Source organism: Pelobates fuscus, chromosome 7 (genome assembly GCF_036172605.1).
Source record: "Pelobates fuscus isolate aPelFus1 chromosome 7, aPelFus1.pri, whole genome shotgun sequence".
Taxonomy (NCBI): Eukaryota; Metazoa; Chordata; class Amphibia; order Anura; family Pelobatidae; genus Pelobates; species Pelobates fuscus.
The window spans coordinates 166,703,069-166,723,547 of NC_086323.1; the positions used below are offsets into that span (position 1 = coordinate 166,703,069).

The window sequence follows — 20,479 nt, forward strand, 5'->3', positions numbered from 1 at the left end:
TACCTCTAAATTTATACAATTACTAGTGATTTTGCAGCACAATATAGATTCAAGGTAGACCTACTTGAATTTGTGCATGACAGGTTCACTTTAAGCACTTTGCAGGCTTGTTATCTTGTCTTCAGAACTCTCATTCAAATAACATTTATATAAAAAAATTAATTGATCACTGTTCTTCCCAATGGCCTTTATATTGTCATGGAGTAATCTCTTTTGCATAGCCACCACTTTCAAATTAACCATTAAAAACATAGGACTTACTATACATTTATACAGTAAAAATCACTTCTAAACTACAATATATTTCAGAAGAAGTACTGAAGACAACAGGCACATTAAATAAAGAAGAACAGTGGTTGAAGAATCTGGAAGCATGCCAAACCCCTTTTTACGCCACTTGTAGTGTTCCCAGCATTACCCCAAAACTATCATCCTCGAGTGTGTTCGATTTAATATAAGTATGACTGCAATGCACCTTGAAAAACTCACGATTACATGTGGAATGCTGAGATAAAGAGCTTTGAATTCCCTGGCTTCGGAGGCTAAACCCCTCCGAGTACTGAACCGTGAATATCCCAAAATTGAATTACATCTGCAATTACTTTCCGTGGTTCTGCTGTAAGGGAACGCAGCTCTGAATTTAACACCAGGTAGCAGATATAATTAAAGGCACAATCATATTTTTTATATTTTTCGTGTTTCTAATGAAAATATAACACTGTTCTAATATGTTTCAGTACATTACCAGGGAAAAAAAAAAGCCCCTACACAGTTAGAGCTAAGTAGTTATAAAGAAAAAAAATTAAAATAGTCTTTGCCCCTACTGAGCATTTTATTAACGCAAAACATCAGCACTTTTTTTTTTTCGTCAACATACCGATTGTGCACAGCGCTGCTTGTAAAAATTGTTATTTGTTCTGGCACACGTAGGCCAAACATATTTACGAAATCCCATCATAAAAATGTAATCAATGACTGTAACTATCTGCCAGGCGTACAGTATAAAGAATAATTTTTCAACACGTTTGCATGTTCATTCAAGCACAAATAACAAGTACTGTACTCAGCAACCTTCTCGATGCGATGAGTGCGCGATGAGTGTGCAACCTATAAAATCCTCAGTAGATGATTCTCCCAGGCATTTGTGCAATTCTCAAAGGTTATGAGTCTTGACTTTAGGCTAGAGATCAAGCTATGGTCACGCAAGGCAATTAATGGCAGGCACGGGTGGCAATATATGGACCTGTAATGATTGACGCCTTTTAAAAGACTTGGGGCACAATCCCTTAAAGCAAGTTGTGTGAACTGATAAGCTGGCAAAAAAAAAATCTTTAAAATATAAATATTGTTATAAATGTAAACCTGAAACTGTAAATAACTGACAAACAGGTGAACATCTAAAAATTACACCAAAATAGGCAAATAAAATAAATCCAAATTAATTCCCAACTTGGTTACTTTGTACTTAAATTAATCAGTCAAGTTTTAGTGAATAACCTCAAAAATGTTGTTTATTGCAATTGTACGTCTGCAGATTGATATATAGCTTAGGTAAACAACTACAACTACAAACGGTTTAACGCTGAACAGAAGGAGAGCCTCAGGGGATTCTAGGCACTATACCAATTTCAATAAGATGAGCCAGTTACAGTGCCTACATTGCTCCTTTAATTTGTATTTTACCATACACCCTTAAGTGTTGCTGCTTATGATTTGATTAGCTCTTTGATACCTCAGGGATCTGTACTTGGACCCATTCTCTTTAGTATTTTTATTAGTGATATTGTAGAAGGTCTTGATAGTAAGGTATGTCTTTTTGCTGATGATAGTAAGATATGTAACAGGGTTGCTGTTCCAGGAGGGATAAGCCAAATGGCAAATGATTTAGGTAAACTAGAAAAATGGTCAGAGTTGTGGCAACTGACATTTAATGTGGATAAGTGCAAGATAATGTATCTTGGACGTAAAAACCCAAGGGCAGAGTACAGAATATTTGATAGAATCCTAACCTCAACATCTGAGGAAAGGGATTTAGGGGTGATTATTTCTGATGACTAGGCAGACAATGTAATAGAGCAGCAGGAAATGCTAGCAGAATGCTTGGTTGTATAGGGAGAGGCATTAGCAGTAGAAAGAGGGAAGTGCTCATGCCATTGTACAGAACACTGGTGAGACCTCACTTGGAGTATTGTACGCAGTACTGGAGACCGTATCTTCAGAAGGATATTGATACCTTAGAGAGAGTTCAAAGAAGGGCTACTAAACTGGTTCATGGATTGCAGGATAAAACTTACCAGGAAAGGTTAAAGGATCTTAACATGTATAGCTTGGAGGAAAGACGAGACAGGGGGGATATGATAGAAACATTTAAATACATAAAGGGAATCAACATAGTAAAGGAGAAGACTATATTTAAAAGAAGAAAAACTACCACAACAAGAGGACATAGTCTTAAATTAGAGGGACAAAGGTTTAAAAATAATATCAGGAAGTATTACTTTACTGTGAGGGTAGTGGATGCATGGAATAGCCTTCCAGCTGAAGTGGTAGAGGTTAACACAGTAAAGGAGTTTAAGCATGCGTGGGATAGGCATAAGGCTATCCTAACTATAAGATAAGGCCAGGGACTATTGAAAGTATTTAGAAAACTGGGCAGACTAGATGGGCCGAATGGTTCTTATTTGCCGTCACATTCTATGTTTCTATGTTTCTATGTTTGTCACAAACTAACCTTTACCCGGCGCCAATGGGGCTCATGTCCTCTGGCCACACAGGCAGAACACACAGCAGGGCCGCATTGCCTCAGTTCTCGGGCCACACGGCCTGGAAGCTCCTCGGGCCGCGCTGCCTGAATAATATACTTACCTTCGGTCCTGCAAAACTTTCTCTTTGCTGGTTTGGGGGACGGACTGCAACCCCAATAAAAAAAGCTAATGCCATGATGTCATTACCTTAAAGGGACCACGTCATCTAAGTGACCCAATGCGGTTTCGGCTTGCAGAGGTGGCCTGGACCAATTGGAACTCTTTTGAGCCTATTTAAGACTTGTTTTAGCCTCCTTTCTTTGCCCTATCGTAGTTTCTGTTTGGATCCTCGTTTAGTGCTCCTGGTGATTCTCTTGTGATTTCCTGTGTTTGACTCCAGCTTCAAATTTGACTTCTGATTTCTGGTAACCTGACTCCGGCTTTGTATTTGACTTCTGATTTCTGATAATCCTGACCCTGGCTTTGTATTCGACTTCTGATTTCTGGTATCCTAAACTCAGCTTCATATTTAACTTCTGATTTCTGGTATCCCGTCTCCGGCTTCGTATTTGACTTGTGATTTCTGGTATCCTGACCCTAGCTTTGTCTAGACTCTTAGATTTCTGTAATTCTGTCCCTGATTTATCTTAACACTATTTCTTGTTGTATTTATATATTAAGTCTGGCCATTCTAAGGCTCGGTAGTAGGCCTTTCGGATCCACCTTTTGTGGGTTTCCTCTTTCCTGTGTGTTGTGGTACGACTCTTGTGACACTCTTAACTTAAAAAAAAGAAATCTTTAATATTTGGTGCAAGATTTAATAAAAAATCTCTAGATACACCAATAATCTATTTTCTGCCTCTACTTTTGCAATTTGATGTCTACATTTTGAAATTGGTTGTCAACTAGCCACAATTTACTGGTTTATGAACCCCTATGATTTATAAGTATCTACCCACAACACAAAATAATATAACATTACTAGCATGTTTTTCCAGTCTCATTTTAAGAAACGTTAATCTCCCAACAATCCTTCTAAACAGCTCACAATGCTCCAGTCTGACATATAAATGGCAGAAAATGGGCTTATTCAAGTGTTCCTAGGCAATTTTTTTAAACCTTGGTTTAATTCAAGACTTGAGTTAACATATTAACATATTTACTGATGTTCAGCAAGCTTGTGGAAGCGTTACTGCAACATGCTTTTATGCACAATTTATCATTGTACATTAAGTTCTAATAAAAGAAACATGGGGGAAAAAAAGCTTTTCAGGCAGCAATATTTGCTCTTAAAAGACATCAGGTACAATTCCCGAGGCACAGGGCTCTTATGTTAATTGTCATCACTTTGTGTGACATTAATGTTTATTTCTCGATACACTGGAAAAGTGCTTGCAGGGGAAGGATAGTTTAAATTTGCCATTTCTAATATAAAATTGTCAAGGACAATATAATTATTCACCTGAAACAAGCAAACAAGTGTTGTAAAGCGATAACATACAGACAACCATAAAATGATGACGATTTATGATGATTTATATGTGAAGTAAAAGCATTGTCTATTTATTTAGCCCTGTATATGCATATATATATATATATATATATATATATATATATATATATATATATATATATATTTTAACAATTCATCTTTATTGAATATTTAAAATTATATAAACAATCAAATTCTCATCATACAATCAAATGCGTAGCATCAGTATAGTCTACAATTTTGTATACAATCATATAGTAGATAGAGTTCAATCATCATGTATTGACAAATATAACAAACCAGGCAGAAAAAATTGGACAGATACAGGGTCTATCTAGAGCAAAGATAATGCCAATAATATAACATCAGTTCAACGTATAGCATGGAGAGGAGAGAAAAAAAAAAGAGAAAAAAAAAGAAAAGAAGAACTCAGTCTGCCAATAATTATTGCACTTATGTAATTAAAGGATTTCTCCCTTTCCTATTCCCTCGCTATCTCTCAAGGCTCTGTATAGGGGGGCAGTCTCGGGGTTAGATCTTTACAGGGTAGGTTAGTTAAAAAAATCACTGTGCTGGCTTGAAACTTTCATAGTATAAAATCCATGGATCCCATATTTTTTTGTATTTATATAGAGTCTTCATATCTTTATTGAAGTATAATTTTTCTGCCTCTCTCTGAAAATGTATTTGAGATTTTATTTAGATCCCGGTTGGAGTGGTTGTATTTCTCCAATGTCTAGCAAAACACAGTTTTGCTGCAGCCAAGATGTTAACACGTAGATATCTATTGTATCTTTCTGTAACAGGTAAATCGATATGAAACAGGAAAGTATGTGGTTTAAGGCTATATTCTAATGAGAAGAGGGTTAAAGTTGTTCTTCAATACATTTTTTGATAGGGCCAGTCTCGGGCATGCCCACCAGATGTGAATTTGTGTACCTGGATAGTTTTGGCAACACCAACAAAAAATATGTAAATTTGTATGAAACTTTGCAAGGCATGTAGTAACGCTATACCATCTCTGTAATAACTTAAAGTAGTGTTCATGTAGACTGATGTTCTCATGATTCACCAGGCGTTGTTTTGAATCTCTAAAGAAACAGTAAAAGCACAGTCCCAACTGGAAACAGTTTTAGATATATTTAAGACAGTTCTCTCATTTAGAATTTTGCCAATTATAGCAATTGTTTTAGAATTAAGTTATGTAATATGAAGTATGTCTGTTAATCCTGGATGACTTGTTAGATCTGAAGTAAGAAAATGTTTAATCCTAATATATTTAAATATTTCTCGTGATGGAAGAGCATACCTTTCCTGCAAGTTGGAAAAAGATTTTAAGGATTCACTAATCATAAAGATCTAAAATTATTTTTATATATCGTAGTTTTGCCATTGTAAAATATCTAGATCTTCTATATACAATGAGAGAGACAAAATAGGACTAGCTCTAGTAATAGGATTTAAGGTTTGTCCCTTTTCAATTCTCTTTCTGAATCTAAAAAAAAACAGGTCATCAATGCTGATACTATTTGATTCAATATTTAAAGTTGTCTAAAATGTTCATAGTCAAGCCAGAGAGAAAAAATAGGGATTGATCCCTCCACATTTACTCCTTTCTAAATTATTCCATCCCAGATTTTTATTTGTTTTAATGTTTAACATAAATAGATGGGAGAGCATACATGTTTTGTGAATTTTATGTAGATCTGGATATCCTAGTCCTCCTAAATTTAGGTTTCTCTTGAGAACATAACCACCTACTCTTGTTTTTTTACCATTCCACACATATGAAGAAAACATAATTTCCATTTCTTTTTTTAGATAAAATGGAACTGGAATCTGAATAGTTTTATACAAATACACAATTTATGGGACCAGATATGATTTAGGAACTATCATCAAATCCATGTAGTTTTTATACATCGTGGACTTTGAATCTGAGCAGAGTTAATTCCTAAATATTGTATTTCTTTATTAGACCAATTTAATGTTTCATATCTTTCTCTTAAAAATAGATAATTAGAATTAGAAATATAAAAATACATAATTTGAGTTTTTGAAAAATCAAGTTTATAATTTGAAAATAGACTAAATGTCTGTAATATCCTAAGAACTTCTGTAAAAGAACATTCCAGAGAAGATATCGTTAGAAGAATGTCATCTGCATAAAGGGAGACCAGGTGGTCCTGTCGTCCAACCATTATTCATGTAATTGTAGCTGTATTTCTTAATAGGGCCGTCAAAGTTTTCACTGTGAGAACATAAAGGTGCCTGACAGGTGCTATTTCAAATCTTCACGTTCAAAGAATTAAAGAATGGGCCATTTATCCTTGCAGTGGGAAGCATGTATAGTGCCATAGTCCTTTCAGGAAATGGACCTGTAAGTCCAACACCCACAGAGTTTGAGCCATAAATCTCCAATTTACCCTTTCAAATGCCTTTTCGGCATCAAAGGCCATAATAATAGATGGGATTTTCCAATGGTGGACTTCATCTATGATGTTAATGACTCTGCGGGTGTTATCTTCCCCTGATCTGCCCACCACAAAGCCCACTTGATCAGAATTTATCAAATCTAAGATGACTAAGTTTAATCTCTGTGCCAGGATTTTAGAATGTATTTTTATGTCTATATTAATTAATGAGATTGGTCTATATTCAGTTACCTTAGTAGGGTCTTTGTCTGTTTTTAAAATAGGTGAAATAGTGGCTTCGAGCATTTCTTGAGGAAAACCATTTGATCCAACTATGGCACCATACACGGGTTCCAACAGAGGAGTAATCTTAGGTTGTAAGATCTGGTAAAAAAGAGCTGTGAAGCCAGCAGGACCTGGCGCCTTCCCCCGATTCATATCATTAATTGCATTCCTGATTTCTATCAGAGAAAAAGGTTTATTAAGTATATTTCTTTTTTCTAAAGATAGTACTGGGAGGTCTAGAGACCTTAAGAAGTCTTCCATATCTAAGTCGGTTTTATTGGGTTCGGGTAGGTTAAATAGAGATTCATAATATGCTCTAAAGCCTTGGCGATATGGAGAGGAGAAAGACATGCCACTCCCTCATTTGTTATTTGTTTAATTCTATTTCTTTGATCCTGGGCTTTTCATTTATTTGTTAAAGCTCTACCCGCTCTATTATTTGTATAATACCACCTTTGTTTAAGACGTGTTAATGTACAGGGAGTGCAGAATTATTAGGCAAATGAGTATTTTGACCACATCATCCGCTTTATGCATGTTGTCTTACTCCAAGCTGTATAGGCTCGAAAGCCTACTACCAATTAAGCATATTAGGTGATGTGCATCTCTGTAATGAGAAGGGGTGTGGTCTAATGACATCAACACCCTATATCAGGTGTGCATAATTATTAGGCAACTTCCTTTCCTTTGGCAAAATGGGTCAAAACAAGGACTTGACAGGCTCAGAAAAGTAAAAAATAGTGAGATATCTTGCAGAGGGATGCAGCACTCTTAAAATTGCAAAGCTTCTGAAGCGTGATCATCGAACAATCAAGCGTTTCATTCAAAATAGTCAACAGGGTAGCAAGAAGCGTGGCCAAGGCGCAAACCAAGGCGCAAAATAACTGCCCATGAACTGAGAAAAGTCAAGCGTGCAGCTGCCAAGATGCCACTTGCCACCAGTTTGGCCATATTTCAGAGCTGCAACATCACTGGAGTGCCCAAAAGCACAAGGTGTGCAATACTCAGAGACATGGCCAAGGCCAGAAAGGCTGAAAGACGACCACCACTGAACAAGACACACAAGCTGAAACGTCAAGACTGGGCCAAGAAATATCTCAAGACTGATTTTTCTAAGATTTTATGGACTGATGAAATGAGAGTGAGTCTTGATGGGCCAGATGGATGGGCCTGTGGCTGGATTGGTAAAGGGCAGAGAGCTCCAGTCTGACTCAGATGCCAGCAAGGTGGAGGTGGAGTACTGGTTTGGGCTGGTATCATCAAAGATGAGCTTGTGGGGCCTTTTCGGGTTGAGGATGGAGTCAAGCTCAACTCCCAGTCCTACTGCCAGTTTCTGGAAGACACCTTCTTCAAGCAGTGGTACAGGAAGAAGTCTGCATCCTTCAAGAAAAACATGATTTTCATGCAGGACAATGCTCCATCACCCCACACAGCATGGCTGGCAAGAAAGGGTATAAAAGAAGAAAATCTAATGACATGGCCTCCTTGTTCACCTGATCTGAACCCCATTGAGAACCTGTGGTCCATCATCAAATGTGAGATTTACAAGGAGGGAAAACAGTACACCTCTCTGAACAGTGTCTGGGAGGCTGTGGTTGCTACTGCACGCAATGTTGATGGTGAACAGATCAAAACACTGACAGAATCCATGGATGGCAGGCTTTTGAGTGTCCTTGCAAAGAAAGGTGGCTATATTGGTCACTGATTTGTTTTTGTTTTGTTTTTGAATGTCAGAAGTGTATATTTGTGAATGTTGAGATGTTATATTGGTTTCACTGGTAAAAATAAATAATTGAAATGGGTATATATTTGTTTTTTGTTAAGTTGCCTAATAATTATGCACAGTAATAGTCACCTGCACACACAGATATCCCCCTAAAATAGCTATAACTAAAAACAAACTAAAAACTACTTCCAAAACTATTCAGCTTTGATATTAATGAGTTTTTTGGGTTCATTGAGAACATGGTTGTTGTTCAATAATAAAATTAATCCTCAAAAATACAACTTGCCTAATAATTCTGCACTCCCTGTATAGTTAGCTTGTTCTTTCAGTTTGTTCTTAATCTCTTGTTGGATGATTATTATTTCTCTACATATTTTAGGAGAAGGATGTAGCTCATTTGTTCTCTTCAGACTGGCAACACAAATATGGAGATCAGTCAGTGATTTACCTTGTTTCCGTTTCATATAGATTTCATGTTTAATCAAATAACCCCTAAAAAACAAAATTCAACTAACATCATAGGGTGAAATCTGAGACAGCTTAATTTTCATTCTCTTGAAGAAAAAGTTCAGCGGCCTTCAATAACTTTCCTATTGGTCTCAGACATTAGTATACAATCTTTGAATCTCCATTTTGAATGATTCTTAGAAAAATAATTATTTTTTAAATACATGAGCGTGGTCTGACCAACTTCTATTCCCTGTTTGTAAGTTGATACAAAGATCTAAAGATGTTGCTTTCATGAGGAAGAAATCTATTCGGGAGTATGAATCATGAGGGTTTGAAAAGAAAGAGAAATCTCTTTCCTCAGGGTATTGTATTCGCCATATATCATATAGATTGTATCTATATATAAACTTTGCTAGAGCCTCCGATTGAGTTAGATCTCTCTTCTTAATTTTAGTATTTTTAATTAATCTCTTTCTGTCCAACTGAGAACAAGCTATACAATTTAAGTCTCCTGTCAAAACAAGAGTACCCTTAGAAATCTGTTCCACTATTTGCATAGTAGAATCTAAAAAAACACTTGGTTGATCTGAAGGTGCATATAAGTTCACTAGGGTAAATGTGATATCATTGATCTTACAAATTAAATTAGATATCTCCCCATATCATCAGAAACATGGTGAATATATTCAAACTTGACCCCTGAGGATATTATTATGGCCACCCCACGTGTGTATATATATGTATATATATGTATATATATATATTTCTATTGCCGTATTGTGCCTTTTAAGGGTAAAGGGAGTTAAAGGGACACTATAGTCACCAAATCAATTTTAGCTTAATGAAGCAGTTCTGGTGTAAAGATCACTCCCAAGCAGTCTCACTGCTCAATTCTCTGGCTTTTAGGAGTTAAGTCACTTTGTTTATGCAACCCTAGCCACACCTACCCTGGCTATTACTGACAGGGGCATGATCTGTACATCAAAACTGCTTCTATAAGCTAAAGTTGTTTTGAAGCTTAGAAGGTCCGTTTAACTGGTTTAGCGTATTCTTTACATGTGTGATTAGTATGGGATCTTCCCATAGACACATGGCCAGGAAAGAGACATTATGACCCATGAATGTTGGAAAAATATGGAACATTAAACTCAATTAAACAAGAAATCCAGCTCCAGTGATGGCTTAACTTGGAACTATAGATGTTACAAAATTAAAAAATGTAAAAATGTTACATTCCCCATGGTACTCAGATAGTCGGTTGGAAAAAGCACTATGGAAAATGTAGGTTGGTAACATCTATGTTTTTTTTGTTTTTTTTCACTTCAGAATTAAACTTAAAATTCAGTTTGCTAATATAGACACATCAACAACTTCCTAATTCCATTTTGTGGGAAGGAATACAGTGTACAACTAATGAGTTTAATAGTTAAATGTGTCTTGAGTTGGTGATACCAGATGCATCAAATTAAGTCTGTTAATTAAACCGCAAGTTGACAACTATTGATGTGCAAAATCTGTGGTAAAATGGTGGGAGAAAAAAAATCACCAGTTCATTATATATTATTATGTTTTGTTTTTTTTTTAACTAAATTTAGTCAATTGCTTGTTAGGAGAACTAGAATAGCCTCCACTTAAAAATCCATATAAAGAAGGCAGCAACTTCATATCCAAAAGCATTTACTTATATACCATTTTTAAACAATGTGTTTACTGCCACAACCACAATGAAAGACACTACCACAAATCAGCGCCATAACTAATTCTTTAAGAATCCCCTCTGCAACATGACCCTATTGCCTAACTGGCAGTTAGCACCATTAGGACTCATGTCAGAAATGTTCCGTCATGCTGACCTTTTACTTCTGTATCTGGACCTTTAAGGAGTTAAAAAAGTAAACACCACTCTCCCAAAAAGAGCTAACATGTTTCATCAATATTAGTATGTACAACGCCACTCTCCCAAAAATGGCTAACATGTTTCATCAATATTAGTACGTACAATGCCACATGCTTTTCAACTTTTTTTTTTATCTCTCAATCTCTCAATCTCTCAATTGTCAAAAGTATAGATACATCTGAACAGGTTGTAGTACAAATAATTACATTACCTTCAGGTCACATCTACAATAGAGAATGCACATAGCAATATTTCAATTCAACATCTATAGGACATTGATGTCCTTAACATTGAGGCACCAAATTAACAACAACAACAACAACAACGTACATACCCTGACTGCCTCTGCCTTCTTATGGAACATTTCTTCCATGTCCTTGGCAAGTTTTTTTACAAGTTGTAGCCCATCGATTTCTTCTATTGCCACTTCTTTCTCAAATTCTTTATATTTCTGCAAAAAAAAAACCATTTTGTTAAAAACTGCTTACGCTACATTTAAAATTTTAGAACATTTTGAAGGTACAAGCGCAATATCAAGATTAACATTAAGAAAGTGGGATTCTTTGCTGATAAACTGCGACCTGTGACTTGTTTCTTTTTTCTTTTAAAATGTATATCAAATATGTTGCATAACAATTCCTTTTAGTGCAGGCACAGCCAAGGCATACAATGTAAATGAGAAGAAGAAACAGAAACACTCCTCTGTGTTTAGTGACAGAAAAGAGCAACATTTAAGGCAGTGATGGACAGTGAACTAAGATAGAAGCCCCTTTCCAAGATAGTCGTGTGGAAAAGCATCTTTGCAAAATTTAGAGGATAGGTAACAATGTTAAAGGGACACTATAGTCACCTGAACAACTTTAGCTTAATGAAGCAGTTTTGGTGTATAGAACATGCCCCTGCAGCCTCACTGCTCAATCCTCTGCCATTTAGGAGTTAAATCCCTTTGTTTAGGAACCCTAGTCACACCTCACTGCATGTGACTTGCACAGCCTTCCATAAACACTTCCTGTAAAGAGAGCCCTATTTAGGCTTTCTTTATTGCAAGTTCTGTTTAATTAAGATTTTCTTATCCCCTGCTATGTTAATAGCTTGCTAGACCCTGCAAGAGTCTCCTGTATGTGATTAACGTTCAATTTAGAGATTGAGATACAATTATTTAAAGTAAATTACATCTGTTTGAAAGTGAAACCAGTTTTTTTTTCATGCAGGCTCTGTCAATCATAGCCAGGGGAGGTGTGGCTAGGGCTGCATAAACAAAAACAAAGTGATTTAACTCCTAAATGACAGTGAATTGAGCAGTGAAATTGCAGGGGAATGATCTATACACTAAAACTGCTTTATTTAGCTAAAGTAATTTAGGTGACTATAGTGTTCCTTTAAATGTCCTGGAAAGAGACAGTTCCCCTATAAGAATATTAAAATATTATATTTGAAAAGAAGATTGAAATATATTTCAAAATTGTTTTACAAATAAACATATATATTTCACATATAAATATTTATGGTCTACATTTTAATCATATTAATGTTATTTTAGCAGATTTGGAGATTTATTTTCCAAATCAGTGTTTTCACCCTAAATGTTGCAATTTGGGTTTGAATTCACCCCTTTGATTCTTCTGCAATATATCTGTTCTCCTTGAATTTAGTTTCATTTTGCCAGATAATCATAGGCGTGCGCATGGGGTGTGCCGGGTGTGCCTGGGCACACCCTAATCCCCGCGGCACGTCTATGGATTGTCCTGCAGGAACAGCGTTCCTGCACTGTTATTTGCGCAGGAACGCCGTTCCTGCAGGCACTCAGCGCAACTTAATGTCCCCCTTCCTCCCCCTGTGTCCCCCCGTCCTTATCAGCCTCTCTCTATATCAGCCGCGGCGAGGGAGCTGTGAGCTGTGAGCTGTGTGCTCTCTGCTTCCTCTCGCTGCGCGCTGTTTGCTGATGCTGGGAGACGGAATATGACGTCATATTCCGGTTCCCAGCTACTGTAGACAGCCCGCGCGGCGAGAGGGAGCAGAGAGCACACAGCTCACAGCTCACAGCTCACAGCTCACAGCTCCCTCGCCGCGGCTGATATGGAGAGAGGCGCCCGCCCCACTGGACCCCAGGGACAAGTCCATGCCAGCACTCCAGGTAGGGAGGCTGGGTGGACAATTTTTTTTTTTTTTTTTTTATTAAAAAAATAATTTGTGAATGTGTGTCTGTGTGTGTGTGTGTGTGTGTGTGTGTGTCTGTATGTGTGTGTGTGTGTGTGTCTGTATGTGTGTGTCTGTGAATGTGTGTGTGTGAGTGTGTGTGTCTGTTAATGTCTGTGAGTGTATGTATGTGTGTCTGTGTGTGTCTGTGAGTGTATGTGTTTGTAAGTGTGTGTGTGTGTGTGTGTGTGTCTGTGAATGTATGTGTGAGTGTATGTAATTGTGTGTATGTGTCTGTGAATATATGTGTGTGAGTGTATGTGTGCACGCGTATATATATATATATATATATACGCGTACACACACATACACAAACACACAGCACACTAACAGCACCCTCACAAACACATACAGCACCCTCACACAAACAGCACACTCACACACAGCACACTAACAGCACCCTCACAAATACACGACACAAACAGCACCCTCACACACATATCACACAAACAGCACCCTCACACACAGCACACTACCAGCACCCTCACCCACATAGCACACTACAAACACCCTCTCACACACACACACACACACACACATCAGTATATGTATGTGTGTGTATGTGTGTATGTGTATATATATATATATATATATATATATATATATATATATACATGCGCCGTGTGTTTGTGCTTTAGGGTGCACACCCTAATGCAATTGGCTGCGCACGCCTATGCAGATAATATGTTGTGGTGTGCATAAACCTCCATACCTAGTGCAACGCAACACTGCGATATCCACTTAGAATCCAACAGCAGAAAATAAATCATATTCATTCAAGCACATGTGATTGCCGAATACAGTGTTTCAATGAGAGACTTCTACAAAAAAAAAAAAAATCAACTATACATTTGCGTTATTGGTAATCTTTGTCCAATCCAATCCATATAGAGAAGCACTAGAGACATAGGGTGTATGCACAGTAATCATTACATTCGGCCAAAGCCAATGCTTCTCACAGATGAGACTTTAATACAATCCAGTGTAATCATGCTGTGCGTAATGACACAGAACGCGGAGACCTCTGTTTTTCTAAAGCCTTAAAGGAAAGCTCCACTGCCCAAATACAGAAATGATAAAATCATGGTTTAATAGATATACCCCAAATTAAAACTTGCATACATTTAATTATTTTTTTTTTTATTGAGGTATATATATATAATAACAGCTTGCAAAATCTGCATTTCTCATGTCTGCTGCTTTGCAAGCCCTCCCCTTCTAACCCCGCCCAGACTTTCTGTGTCTGTCCAATTACAGACTTTCAATGCAGCTCAATGGGAAGTATTTGCAACGCAGGTGCTCTAGGCAATTGCTGCCTCTTGAGTTTAGTTCCAATGAGCTAACTGAACCAGGAATTAACAGGACCGGTTATCATTTTAAAAAGCCAAAGGGGGTGTGACCAGGTTAATTTATAACGGGGTCAATTACTATTAAAATCTGCACTTTTTGTAAAAATTTAAAAAAAGAGGACACATTCTTCACACATAATGCTTTTCAGCAAGCTAAAGTCCTTCCTTAAAGAGGAAGTACCTCTGGTTGCTGTCAGTCTGGCAGCCAAGCCACTTTAGGCGTGTTCTCTGAATAAATACAAACATTACCACTTTTTTTACACTGCCAGAGAAAAAGGGTATCTTTGCACCAAAACCACTACATTAAGAGTGCAACTTTAACTAGACTCGTGTTGGCAAAAAAATGTGGTTCAACCTAATCGATTTGACTTTAACCCCTTAAGGACACATGACATGTGTGACATGTCATGATTCCCTTTTATTCCAGAAGTTTGTTTCTTAAGGGGTTAATATACATTTGTTTTTGACAATATGGATTTCTTCAATGCAATTGTTTTGGTGGGAAACAAATTTGGACAAACGTAATAAAATATTATGTAAATACTTTCACTACACTGATAGGAGCATTTTTGATCCATTTGGTTCACAGATCAAGTGAGAAAAAGTAAGCAAAATAGGGGAAAATGGCAGAAAAAAAAATCTATTTTTATATATAATATGCTCATTAAATATACAGTATAGTTTATAAATATAGTTGGTTGTTTTACTCTCCCTCCTTTTTTCTCTATTGGTTACTTTTCCCTTGATCTGTGAATATAATCAATACTTAGTCTCCATCCTCTTCTCAACGCAAAGATATATCACACAAACTCTACATTCATGTGCACGTCACCTACGTCAAAAACCAAAACGCAGCTCTCATTAGACACTGGGAAAATCTAGGTAGAGAAGTATGGATCTAGTTGAGTCATTTCCTAAAACGAGTACACCTATTCTATTACCCTTTTGTTCTACGACGTTTTAGTTCCTTACAATATTATTTCTTTCTACTACCAGGATATTAACATTGTTTTTATATTCCCCTGTTTGTGGAATTCTTACTCATTTGTGCATGATGCGGAATATATTCATGTTTGTGTTTTCCAATGTCTCATGTGTGACTATAGAAGATAATGTTTAGCTTATCGCAACAAGGACATTGAATGATATACTTTCCTTTACAGTCACTGTTGTTTATAACTGTAATTGTTGGATATTAGGACTGTAACACAAAATATAACAAACAATAAAAAAATAAAAAATCAATACTTAGTCTGTCTCCTAACCATCAATCATCTTTTTCCCCATAAATTATCTTTTTTTTGTGTGCGACGGACGGAACTCCAAACAAAAAGCTTAATTCATCCCTTGTTTTGTTTGTTCCCTGGTTTGATCATACGGGGATTCAGAGTTTTTGTCTCAAATTCATACAAATCACAATTCATTTGAAGCCAAATGTACAAGTCTACTTTTTTTTTTTTTTTTTTTTATTTTTTTTTTTTTTTAATTCTTTATTTTTGTTGTGCATGGTATAACAATAGGCTTGTTCAGCCACAACAGCGGTAACAAGCAGTGATGTAACAATTAATGGAAACATAACGTGGCATAAGAGTATAGCACATTTTAAGTTTTTAAGAGAGCATTATCGGGTAACCGTCAAAGTATGGCTGGTCATCTAGATAGCGGAGTAAGTAGTAGTATACAAGATATAAGTAGTATACAAGATATAAGTATACATGTCTGCTTAACTTTTGAGAGACTTCTTTATGTTTCGTGCCTGTAGTGGACATGCAAATCTTTACTGCCATAGCAGCTGGTGTGAGGAGATTAGATGCACCTGGTAATACAAATATGGCATCTATAACATTGTGCTTTTGTGTTTGTAGATAAAGAGTAGCTAGCTCAGTTCAAGCACTTTAAGTTAACTCCAGGAGGTACTACATTTTGACACGTTCCGTTGGGTTCGTTCTACCGTGATGGCTAAACAGTAAGTGGTTAAGTAATTAGGCGTATCAGGTGTTAGGTAAGTTTGGACATGATCTTTCGGGTGCGTTTTACCGTGAGGGCTAAACATTAAGTGGTGACTAAATAGGCGAATCACTGACGTGCAGCAGCGTTTAACACGTATCGGTACCGGCTAATGTATGTAGCAACTTGCGTGGTCTCACTAAGTGCATGCCTGCGTTGTGACTTGTGCGGGAGGCTAGTGGGCTCTTAGATCCCTTGCGACCTCTTGGTCGGCATGATGATAGGTGCTCCTGGGGGGTGCGATCGCTGATGCCCGTAGGTTGCGGGCAAGGGTGGGCTAATGTGTGGACATCATATATAAGGGGTCCTGAGTGTGTTACTCTTGTGGGTAGGGTCGACTGGTCGGTGTTTTATACTCTGGTGGTCTGCTACTGCTTGGTGCAGATTGTGCTAAACTTACTTAAGAGAGGGCATATCTAGATTGGGGCCCGTGGCTCCCTATGTGTATCTCCGGGTATGGCAGCGGGAGTCAGTGCCGGTAGGTGACGGTGGTGTGGGCGAGTCTGCTGCCCTGGTGTCGTGGGAGTTTGTGGATGCAGGGGGGGCTATGTGTGGCTAATTGCTGTATAGTGGCAGGGGTGTCTCGTATGTTGTGTGAGTACCTCTGTGGAGTAGGTGTAACCGGCAAATTCAACCATAAAAGACATTTTCAACTGTAAAACATTTTCAACCGTAAAACATTTTCATTTTCAGTCCTCTGACAACACCGAGGCTGCGGTTAGAGTGGTTGGCGGGGCCCCACATGATCTCCAGGGTTGTTCAGGTGGGGGCCGTCTTCTGCGCAGCGTGGTTGTGCCCTCTCGGGACAAATGTCTCGGAGGTAGCTGGGTTCCACTCATGGGGCTTTAGGGTTGAGCAGGGTTGCTGCATAGAGTCCTGTGGTAGGCCTAGGGTTGTAAGGTGCGTCCTCGCTTCCTGCAGGTCTGCTATTAAGTATGTAGTGTCTCCTTGGAATACTTGGAGCTTGTGAGACGAGCGCCATTGGTACTTGATATTGTGTGTTCGGAGCAGGGAGGTAAAGGGCCGGAGGGCTGTGCGCCAGGCCATAGTTCCTCTGGATAAGTCCGTATAAAATGTTAGGGCCATGCCCTCAAAAGCGTACGGTGCGTTTCCCCTGGTTGCGGTCATGACTGCTTCTTTATCCTGACGCTTCTGAAATCTTACAATTAGGTCTCGAGGTGCTGCCGCTGGGGCCGTTGTTGGTTTGGGGATTCTGAACATACCATCGAGGGACACTCCCTTAGCCTGCTTCAGCGGGAGTATGTTGCTCATCAGGCGTCTCAGAAAGTGTGGTAGCTCAGTGTCCAGGACCGTATCTGTTATGCCTCTTATCTTGATGTTTTGGGCGCGGTACGAGTCCTCCATTGCCGCCATCTTTTGCTCCATAGTTAGGCGCTGTTGTTGCATCGATTTTAGCTCCTGTTGTATCACGGATATTTGCCGTGTGTGGTTGCGGGCGTCTTGCTCCAGGCTTCCCATGCGGCCTGTCAGGCCCTGGATATCTTTCCGTATGTCCGCCACATCAGTCTGGATGTGCCGGCGGAGGTCCGCTAGCAGTTCCTGCATGACCGCCTTCGTTACCGGGGCTGAGTCCGGCTGCGGTGGTATCAACGTTGTGGGTAGGTATGTTTCTTCGGGGTCCGAGAGTTGTTCATCGGAGTCCTCATTGTCATCGATATAGGCGGCCATGTTGGGCTCAAGGGCGCCATGTGCTCGCCTCCATAGGTCCCCAATGCTTGTGCCAGGTCGGATCTGATCTGGTTTTAGTTTTTTGTTTTTTCTGCCCATGATTGGCGAGCTTGCCAGGTGAGTTCAGCTTCGTTTTGCAAGTTGGGGGGTAAGTTTTATCGCTTTTTTCGGTAATTTGTGCTGAAAATGCACGGAGCTCTTAGTGAATGCGACCTGTCTGCTCGGCTGTCGGCTCCGCCCCCCCTACAAGTCTACTTTTAACAAACTTCTATATTTGAAAGAAATTGATTTAAAACTATTTTCCATGGATTATAAAGTATCTGCATATGATATTTAACTGCAGATTTGGTGTTCTTGTTTTCCAATCAATATAATATTACAGGTCGATAAAACAGGTGAATATATAAAAGCTGATCTCATGAAGTGGGCTAAATGGGGAGCATTCACAGAGTGGATACACAGAAAGGTCATTGGTTGGTGCAAGTAATATTCATAAATCCACAATTACACTAAAAGCTTTGCAGTAGAATTGTATAACCACTAATTATTCTGCAAACACATTAACATGTAACTTCACCGCAGAAAATAAATATGCAAATTAAAATTTTGAATAATTTTTACTTATCTGAATTTCATAATTACTATATATGGCAATGAGATTTTTTTTACAACCTTTTATTTTTACAGTTAAAAGTACAATCCATCAACAGTTTAACACAACAGCATTGTCTGCTCTGTACTAATTTTAATTGGAAGACATCTGAAGATATTCACTAATTAAAGAAAATCAACATGCATGTTGCCAATTGTTGGACAAAATATCTAAGCTGGAAAAATAGCTAAGATGGATAATTTTATCATTATGGCTTTGTAAGTTTAAAGGAACACTATACGCACCCAGACCATTGCATCTCAATGAAGTGCTCTGGGTGCCATGTGTCCCTGTTTTAAATGAGTTATAGTTTTGACATTTTATAGGGAAGACTATTTTTTCAACCCAGGATTAGCCTGCCTCTAGTGACGGTCATACTACTACTTCCACTGAAATAGACTAAAACCATCTTAGAGAGACAATGTGGTTGGCACAGAGCAGTGTTTTACCACACATGTGCATTAGCCTCCTAACGGTTTCCTATGGGAAAGCATTGGATTGGCTGAGATCATCAATTTCAATGATCCAAGCTAAAGAGGCGGAGCTTCACCAAGGAGACTGGTGCTTCGAGGGAGAAAAGGTAAGTAAATTACTCATTTTAACCCTGACAGCACTGACCTAGTCACCTAAATGATAACAAGGGCACTATGGCGTTCGAAATATAGTGTTCCTTAAATTTGCATCATTACCGGAAAATCTAAATCCAATGCATTCCAACCACATCATAAAGTCACAATAATGGAGATAACGAAATATATACATGACATTCTAATAAGTAATATGTATGCAAAGAAAATTATTGTAATTGCAGGTTCTTTCACAAGGATACATTTCAGATATATATATCAAGTGGGGTTCAATCATGTATATATAGGATATACCTATACTGCGTCTCAGTAATGGGGACAGTTTGGTAGATTATCTTATATTAGAAAATGCAAATGTTTAACACAAAGTGAGATGTAAATTGTTGGATGCTTGCAATTGCAAATTAAAAGATGTTCTTACATTATTTAAACTTATATTATTTTAGTGGTAGCACAGAATATTTTTTATTGTGTCAGGAATCCTGCTACCTGAACACACAGACAGAATCACTAAAGGAATAAGTCCGTTATACCGGTCCTTAGAATAAACAAACAAACAGAGTCAGTATTGCAAGCCGGGGTCAAAGCAGTACAGAGATCAGAGAATATGGTTAAACAAGCCAAGGTCAATGTATAACAGAGGACAGGATAAACGAAAACGAGAGCCAGAACAATATACCAAGAAATACAAGAGGAACGCGCTATTGGGCTATCAAGAAACCACAACAGAGAAACAAGGAATGGGTGAGGTAAGTATATATACATATATATATATATTTATATATCACTTACACCTGGTGGAATTGACCACTATTCGTTTAAGGTATTTTACCTTCCTAATCTGACCTCTGACGTCATTTTCATGCGCCAAAATCGGTCTTCTGAATTCCACGTTCAATTCAGTGAATGACGAATTTGGTATTTTATTTAGGCGCATATTTATACGGAATGCCGGAGGGGATCGCAGCTCTCGGAGTACACAGCAGTATTG

At 38.0% G+C, this 20,479-nt stretch overlaps 1 protein-coding gene across 1 annotated transcript in view; it reads right to left on the reverse strand.

The window, feature by feature from the left end:
* Nucleotides 1-20,479, reverse strand: part of CACNA2D3 (calcium voltage-gated channel auxiliary subunit alpha2delta 3) — an 868,261-nt gene that overhangs the window by 728,636 nt on the left and 119,146 nt on the right. The window contains exon 3 of the mRNA XM_063428162.1: nt 11,343-11,459. Coding sequence (XP_063284232.1) covers nt 11,343-11,459 — 117 coding nt within the window. The remainder of the gene's footprint in view (nt 1-11,342; nt 11,460-20,479) is intronic.